The sequence below is a fragment of the Doryrhamphus excisus genome, chromosome 6, assembly GCF_030265055.1.
Source record: "Doryrhamphus excisus isolate RoL2022-K1 chromosome 6, RoL_Dexc_1.0, whole genome shotgun sequence".
Lineage (NCBI taxonomy): Eukaryota > Metazoa > Chordata > Actinopteri > Syngnathiformes > Syngnathidae > Doryrhamphus > Doryrhamphus excisus.
The window spans coordinates 20,533,792-20,543,031 of record NC_080471.1 but is presented as its reverse complement, the minus strand read 5'-3'; the positions used below and the strand labels follow the sequence as shown (position 1 = coordinate 20,543,031).

The 9,240-nt window shown below is 38.8% G+C and overlaps 1 protein-coding gene across 1 annotated transcript; it reads right to left on the bottom strand.

The window, feature by feature from the left end:
- Positions 1 to 747: 747 nt before the first annotated feature.
- Positions 748 to 8,128, bottom strand: map1lc3b (microtubule-associated protein 1 light chain 3 beta). The gene is made up of 4 exons (XM_058075260.1): positions 7,864 to 8,128; positions 4,072 to 4,127; positions 3,345 to 3,451; positions 748 to 2,228 (listed from the first exon to the last, which is right to left on the bottom strand). Exons 1-4 carry the CDS (start codon positions 7,901 to 7,903, stop codon positions 2,051 to 2,053), a joined length of 381 nt encoding a protein of 126 aa, XP_057931243.1. The 5' UTR covers positions 7,904 to 8,128; the 3' UTR covers positions 748 to 2,050.
- Between the last annotated feature and the right edge of the window lie 1,112 nt (positions 8,129 to 9,240).

Genomic DNA, 9,240 nt, shown 5'->3' with positions numbered 1-9,240 from the left:
AGTCAGGTTTTCGATTCATTGGTCGGAAGCGGCAAATCAGACGGAAACAGGAAGTGGAAAGGAGAGTTGCTTTTGAGTCAAGACGCAGATGTGTTGTTTTTTCCACAAGGTTAAAATGGAACTATTATACTCATTTTAGGCTTTTTGTATTGAGTTGTGGACTCCTATTGAACGGCTACACACGTTTACAACTACCGGGACTCGCGGGTATTTCTCTCAACGCTTTTATTTACCCTGCTGTTGCTAGCTAAGTTCATTCATTCATTCATTTTCTACCGCTTTTTCCTCACGAGGGTCGCGGGCTAGCTAAGTTAAAAAAATTAAACCAGGTAACATGGCATTAACAGTGCAACAGTTACTCTCGCTGAAATTTTGTAAATGTACTTTTTTGCCCAATAAATGTTAGAATGTTGTGTTACCGTGTTGCTAAAGTTTCACATAATGACGTACGGGTACAAGCTGAGTAGGACCAATCACAGCGTGAGTGGGCGTGGCCGGAGGCGGGCTTTAGGTGGAATAAAACAGACAGTAGGAAATACAACTGGAAAAGGTGCATTATGGAAGATGTAGAAAGCTTCATGTTAAAAAAAAATGCAAGTTTTAACTCAAGTCAAAACTCGACGACAGACAATGGAGTCTGTGTGGAGTCAGTTTCAGTCAGCTCTCCACCGACTAAAGTTTACATCCTTACATCCTAGTAAACAAACTTTACTATTCATGTGCTGAACTGTAAAATATACATAGACATTTGACACTTTTTTTTCCTTTTATTGTTAACAAAATACCAACATAAATACATAAGTAGCTATTGCTCTGTGTGAATGTGGGGCTAGAAGACAACACAAATGCTCCATCCCTCTGCAACGCACAGTGGCTTTGACTTGTCTATCATTGATAGTGTTGCACAACAAATAAAAAAAAATTAAATAAAACAATCCAAATAATAAAATACTACGGTAAAGGCAGCTGCACTTCACCCTGCACAACACGGATGCATGAAAAGTTTTGCGTGTACACATACAGGATATGCAGCCCTTTGCAACACACAGTGAAGTTTCCCCACAACGGCAGCACCCGGAAACCAACCCCCCGTGGGTCCAAAGTCAACACAGTGACACAGTCGACACATGTGGAGCGTTCACTGACAAGAAATGAAGCCCCCCCAAATTCGGAAAAACCCACTCAGCAAGGCCATTTTTTACGTTTGTGTTGGAATATCTAAAAGGGAACGGGATGGGCCGAATCACAGCTAGAACAACAAACTGTATAAAAAAGTGGACAAGTGTTTTTTTTTTTGTTTTTTTTTTGAGCCAGAAGTGACCATATATTAGGACCTGAGGATGGAGGGAACACATAACGTTGAAGAGCATCACTACACTTTAAATGTGATTGACACACAGCCGTTACCTTATGGTATATTTGACAGTGAATGGGATGAATTATTTACACAACACTTAAATGTTCTCTTGTAACCGGTTAGTTGATCCACTGATGCTGCTTTAAGGCACACCTGCTCTGGACACTTTTTATATTAACAAAACTTAAAACATTTTAATTTGGGTAGCTTTTAAAAAAAAAAAAATCTGCAGGCCTCTTGAATCTACACATTGAGTCGTTCTGTTGCACTTTCAATGATCGTTAGCTTTGTTCGTTTGCTACTTGGAAATGCACCACTTTTATGTAAAATCGCAAAAGATGGATAGAAAAAAAACAGGCTAAAAATGATGTGTTGCCACCATAGCATACACGATGAAGAATATAGAGACAGTAGACATTAGAAATGAAGAATAAACTGCTTTTCTGTCTTAGACTCTGCTTGACCTGTGTGGCTTTAAACTAGTGGCACAAACACGCTGTCAGAATCCATAAAACAGAAATCACAACCTCTACTTTTGTCTTTTACATGAAGCAATTTGCGTTTTAGTTCATAGTCGGGACTAACGTAGAGGGGAAGACGGGGGTTATTAAGAGGGGGAAAAACACGAACAGGAACTAAAAACTAGAATTGTCCAATCGCTGGCCAAGAGGGAGAAGACGACAGGAAGTCTGATCACTGGGGGGTCGGGACGGTGCCAAAGGTCTCCTGGGAGGCGTACATCATGTATAGGAAGCCGTCTTGGTCCCGCTCCCGCTCGTACACCTCGGAGATGGCAGCTGACACGGACACCATGCTGTGGCCGTTGACCAGCAGGAAGAAAGCCTGGTTGGAATTGAGCTGGAGGCGCCTCCTGGTGGTCATGAACAGATATAGCATGAGATCATGCCACAGAGGAAAAAAGCGAGAAAAATAAAATTAATTCCTCTCGACCAGGGGTCTCAAGCACGCGGCCCGCGGGCCAAATGTGGCCCGCAGGACACTAGTTTGAGGCCCCCGCCTTGATATGAAAGTTTAATGTTAGTGCGGCCCGCGCAAGTTTGATATGGATGCTGTATGGTATCATGTACCCAGAAAAAATTATTACGTTTGATTAATGTTCATGTTAAAGGTTAAATAACTGTTAATAGTTATCCTCCCTATCCGTGTGGAAGTGGTAAGTTTTTGGCTATTTAAGTTTAAAGGAAATAACTTGAAGGCTACCGTTTAGGTTGCTAGCTCTCTGGTTTGCGAGTTAGCATGTGTCTCAAGACCCTGCAGTTGCGCAATATGTTGTAAATCAAAAAAGTATAAATGTGACTATAGTCGTGTTTTGTCATGTCTGCAGGGCTCTAATGCTAATAATGCTAATAAAAATATTTTGTCTACCCACCAACTATATGTGATTTCTTAAGTTTTTATTATTTGCCGTTTTATTATTATATTTATTTATTACTGATTGATTGATTTTCTTTATTCTTGATTTGTTTATTTATTTTTCATCTTATTTTGTGTAGAAAAATAAAAAGTAAGATATTTGAGAACAGTGGAATGTTTTATCAGAGCTTTTCTTGTAGAAAATTGGAACCATTTTTAATTTTTTTGTTTTTAATAAATGCGTTTTTTTTTGTTGTTGTTTTTTTTAAAACCTGATGCGGCCCAGTCTCACCCAGACCATAGCTCCAGTGGCCCCCAAGTAAATTGAGTTTGAGACCCCTGCTCTAGACCATGTGTCCTCATTGGGAGTCTCATGTGAGCTGGAGCCTATCCCAGCTGACTTTGGGGAAGAGGCGGGCTACACAATTACAGGGCTCAAACCACCATTCACAACAACGGCCAATTAAGCTATCATGCATGGTTTGGGTGGAAGTCCACACAAGCAAGAGTAGAACCTGCAAACTTTCCATATCCTGACTGTGTCTGAAATACTAACCACTGTTCCACTGTGCGGCACACCTGTCAGCCATCGTAGCAAAGTGATGAGGCCTACCTGATAATCTTGATGAGTTCACTCATGTTGACGTGGTCTGGCACTAAGAACTTGGTCTTGTCCAGGATGGGGAGCTGTTTCTCTCCTTTATACCTCTCGATGATCACCTACAAGACACAGGTATAGAGTGCTCAGTGACGTCTCGGCAGTTTACTAAATTGGTAATGGTAATGGTTTTATTTCATTTGAACATGCATCAGATTACAATTGAATGCATCACATAATCAGTTCACAGTTCCACATGTCCAAAAGGAGTAGGAAGAAGCAAAGCTTATTAAATGAATTTTAATGATCGCTCTACTACATTGGACACAATAAGTTATCATGTGACACAGCATATTCACTGATACGACCGTGCTTCATCCTGTCGCCGTTCAGCTGTCACGTTTTTGTATCCTTGTTAAAACAAATTCCTCCATCGTCATTCTCCTTGTCCTGCTTGAACCAAAGATTCATTTATCGGTATTCATTTCATCGGTTTAGCTTCTTCTTCGATTATTATTGGTGGTTAGCAAGCAGCAACAGCCGTTTGCTAGCGACTGCATGAAGGACATTCATTGACAATGGTCTAAAATGAATGAATGAATGAATGAATTGAAAGTTCGTACAATCGCTATTTTTCAATTTTATATATATATATATATATATGTATATATTATTATTATTTTTTACAATCTTTAATTTCCATTAGTGACCGTTTGACCAAGTTACGAGCAGGAATACTCACAGGTATCTTGTTCGGGTGCTGCTCCCGGATCAGCCGAACATCTTCTACTCGCTGATCTGAAAGGACAAAAGAAGAGCGTGTCAGCAAGAAGCCTCATCCTGGAACCAATATTTCGACATATGCCCCGTGGCCTGTACCCTGCCTTTCATCCCAAGTCTGGGATAGGTTCAAGCGGTATAAGAAATGAATGCAAGGATGACATTTTTACTGTCAATCACCAAACCAAAAGCATTGCAGTCATTTTTTGTCCCAAAGCTGGTACCGTATGTGTGACGACAGCTGTTGCGTTGTTGTCGTAAACACAATACGTGATGTCCCAACAAATTGACATGATATAAATAATCAATCAAACATTAGCAAACAACATCGACTCACTTCGGTTTTGTGAAACGTCTCGATATAATGCGGAATATGTATGCACTCATGAGAGTAAGCGCTTATGAGGACCTATTGTGCTCATTTTCTGTCCCTTTGTATCAATTTGTGGACTCCTATTGACCAGCTACAGACGATAATTAGCACAGAAAGTTTTTTGATCTTCCAGAATCTGCACCTATTCCAGCTCTTCAATTTGTACAACTTCCCTCGGCAAGCCGAATCAATTTTTTATGAGTGTTGAGGCAATTGAGTAGTCTGTTTATTATAATAAGCGGTTTGGGGCTAGTTTTTTGTAAAGTAGCTTGCTAGTAGCTAGTAGCTAGTTCTCTGTTGTTTTGGACGTGTCTTCAGAGCAGTTGTTGCCTGTTTCCAAAGAAGAACGCCTGCTGTCTTTAAAAAATGGTAAGCACATCAACTTGGCTTATTGATAAGCCGGGTAGTCGGGAGTCGCATGTGAGATGAGATGCTAAGCTAAGAATTCACGCCGGACGAATGAGACGAAATTATAAAAATAAATTATGATAAACAGACATGAAAATGGTTCATTGTAGGTTTTCAAAACAGAGTGAGACGAAATTATAATAAATAAATTCTTATAAATAGACATGAAAACGGTTCATTGTAGGTTTTCAAAACAGAGTCGAGACTTCGAACCTGGTAAAACACCCGAAACACCCGACTTGTTTAACGAATTCAAGGTGAGTTTCAGTTTACCATCACTGGTGTCGGGTTATACATGACCCAACCCAGTATAATCTTTCCTGATTTATTTATTTTTTGACATGTTTACCACACTTCAGATACTAGTATCAACTCTTGAAATTCTGGTATTATGACAACTTTAGTTTAATGATTCACAAAGATGTCAAAGATGTCACCTCAAAATCAACAGAGGTGCTGTTCACTAAACATCACAGCCATTGACTGTTGTGACAAGCTAATTTGAAGCTAATTTCCATGCTGAAGCTGGGTTTATCTCGTTAGAAAGATGTGGGACAATGTCCTGTGATAACACCTTAATGAGGTTAAGTTCACCGTGCAGGAACAGGGAAGCTCTGTGGTTGTGTTTGTCTCTCATGACACGACCAAGCGGCAAATGTCTGAGTCATCACTTTTCAGTGGATACAAAAACACGAACAAGGAAGCTGATGGCATGTGAGTGCATGCGTGCATAGGTTTGTGTGGTGGGGGGTGGGATGTTTTTCTGTTATAGTTCATATTTTCACAATCGTGGAAATTGTGTTTTGTGGGTTTTGTAACCTCGACTTGAAATGGATGACACATCTTGGGGATTATAACTATGTGACTTCCTAAAGAGTCTTACAACCTGGAAAATATTTTTACAGAATTACATTTTTAATTTCCAAGTTCTCTTCTTCACTTTGCTGGTCATACTATTGTGTATTTAATGGGTTGAGCATTTCCTTGATTAAATATACAAACAAATTGCCATCAGTTCATTTATTTGCATTGTTTGTCTTTTTATATAAACTATGTGGCAGAAAATATCTAGGGATTATTTACAAACGTATCAATCAATAACAACAATTTTTAACTGATTATTTTTATTTCTCTTGATTTATGTTTGGTTTGTTGTGCTTTAGATGATGTTCGAAATAAAGAAGGAAAAAAACATTTTTTTCCGATCCCTATTGTGTATGTTTATTTAGGTACAGCTTCCTGGCTGTTTTGATAGAGAGGTTACCATGAAAAAAAGTCATTTAGCATATATAGACACTAGATCAGGTGGTAACTTTGTTCTTATGTAGACTTCTTAGAGTTTGTTCTATTGGATTTACTCCCATTTATATAAACACACATACATAAACACACAAAAATCACTATTCTACATGGTATATCGTTGGTTGATTTTGCAGGTGGGTACTTTTATGAAAGCTAATATCACTATATTGACAGTTACTATGGTACCCATTATGTCACTTTATGGAATATATCACCTCGTACTTCGGTATGTGACAAAAAATGAAATAAAATTAAAAAACAAGAAAAAAAACTATAATAGGAAAGCAGGAAGTGAACAAATGTAACAGTTACTGATTGTAAAAGTACCAGATGGAGGGGTAGGATTTAATAAGCTTTGCTTCTTCCTACTCCTTTTGAACATGTGGAACTGTGAACTGATTATGTGATGCATTCAATTGTAATCTGATGCATGTTCAAATGAAATTAAACCATTACCATTACCATTACCATAAAGGGGGTGTCATTTCTGGTGTCCTGGAAGAGTTATCATTCGATATGCCAATGGTAGCGGCAATTTGGACAACACAGCACCAAATGTTGCATGAGAGAGGGGCCTCTGGTGTTCTGGTAATAGAAGCTGGGGATAATGGTGACATTGCGAAAAGAGTGTTGACCAGGTGGTAGACGGGACCGACACCGGCCTGGCAGACATGCTTGAACACATGACCTCATGTTTATGGAGGTAAAGCTGCTATCAACGGTGTTCAGCAGGTGGTAGATGGGACTATTACTAGTAAAAGTGGGCGAATCGATTGGGCTGAATACGACTTGATATTTCTCTTCTATGCTTACTTTTAAATATCAAATTTGTATTGTTTCCAAATAAGAGCTAATAGTAGTTTAGTAGTAGTTTACATGTTTTATACAACTGACTTTATTTTTGCTCAAACTCATTGTACGTGTATTATTTTGTTGATATTATTAAATTGCTCATGTTTGTTTACCTACAATCATTGTCCTGTATTTTATGAACTAATTAAAAATATCAAAATCACAAGATTACGCAAAAGTCTTGAAAAATTATCACGTAAAAAGTATCTGTAACAGAGTTACTGGCCCTGTAGTGATATCAAATCCATCCCAAAAACTGCAGTATCGCCCACCTCTAACCCCCCACAACAGTCTGGCAGCCGTGCATGAACACGTGACCTCATGTTTCTGTTAGCACAGCCTCACATGCTCGGCTTGGGTAAAGGCTGACCAATAACGTGACGTTCAACCGGAAGTGGGTTTACTGAATTACAATAAATAAAGCCAAGTCGACTATATATGTATATAGATGTACATAAATGGCAATATTTTGTTTTTTATTCAAACAGAAATATGAAGTTATATTCTTATTTTAGTCAGGCAGTTCGTGCTCCTCCTCAAAAGGTCCCATCCCCCAATCCTGCAGCTCCACTCAAAACACAAAAACAGGCATTAAATAATAGGCCCTCGGCCTGTTACTTTATTCTTAATGGACGCCATTATGTCGAATACCACATAAAATGGCAGGACTACACTTCTATCTGCTCTGAGTTACGTTGGCGCAGTTTCAAGTTAACAAATTCAACACAAATGCTAATTCACTCCCATTTCTACAAGTATGGCTACCGACATAGAAAAGCCTGAAATTAGTGTAACAAGTGTAACAAAAACAACACCTACCGAATGTCCTCCTTTGTTTGAAGGATTTCTCTGAAGGCATACTGCGTCAAAGTCGTCGCCCAGTCGACAACGGTGGTAATTGTGGTGTTAGCAAACAAAGAGGGCAGCCGTTGACGACACTATCGGTGACAAATGACGTACAGCTGTGTTTCAATGGCAGCGAAGAGCCTTTGACGTTACTCGGTTGTGGTTTGATATGCTCCTTTCCTTCGTCTATGTTTTTATCATGACGACCTCCCGAGTAAGCAAAACAAACATGTCAGCTGACCGATGACGTCACGCACCTCCCTCAATGTGGTGGCCTGCATCTCTGGTTACAACATATGGAGCAACATGTAGACGTTTTATTTCACAGAAAGTAATAATATAGATATTTATTTAAAAAGAAGAAATTTTGCCAGTATACAAGTTTAAAATGCGAGTGAAATTAAGTGATGAATGTCAAACGCAATCGTACCGGAAACGCAATCGGTTCTCAGCACGAGCAGAAAGCATCGGCCCAATGTTTCCAACCTTTCAGTAAGAAAAGTAGCTATTGGCTGTCTTTACAAGTTATTTGGTGATGTCATCGTCATATTTGCATGTGATGTTGTTTTGAACGCTGTTCAGCATAACCTCATAGGAGAGGCAATAAGTGAGTAAAAACATTCATTTTCTACCGCTTTTCCTCACAAGAGTCGCTGGAGCCTATCCCAGCTGTCTTCAAGCGAGAGGCGGGGTACACCCTGGACTGGTCGCCAGCCAATCACAGGGCACATATAGACAAACAACCATTCACACTCACATTCATACCTATGGACAATTTGGAGTCGCCAATTAACCTAGCATGTTTTTGGAATGTGGGAGGAAACCGGAGTACCCGGAGAAAACCCACGCATGCATGGGAAGAACATGCAAACTTCACACTGAGATGGCCGAGGGTTGAATTGAACCCTGGTCTGCTAGCTGTGAGGTCTGCGCGCTAACCACTCGAACGCTGTGCCGCCCATGAGTAAAAACACTTATTTTATTTATATATTATATATTTATATATATATTATATTTTAATATTTTATTTTTTTAAATGTATTATATAATAATTATATTTATTATATATATTTATTTGTTTAATATATATTTATTAATTATATAATTTATTATATTCAATTAATATATTATATTTTAAAATACAGAACAATGCGTGCTTTCACTTTTGAGTCCCCAAATACCAGAAAAATACCTAACGACGTTAGAAAAAGTCACTAGATTTGCCACTAGTCGCTTTAAAGAAAATACATCATCAAAGGGTTGATAACATAGCATCTTTTTCCTTGGACTGTTTGTTTATTGAAAATGTGATCATCAGTTGTTGGGTTTTTAAACCACGAGGTGATCGTT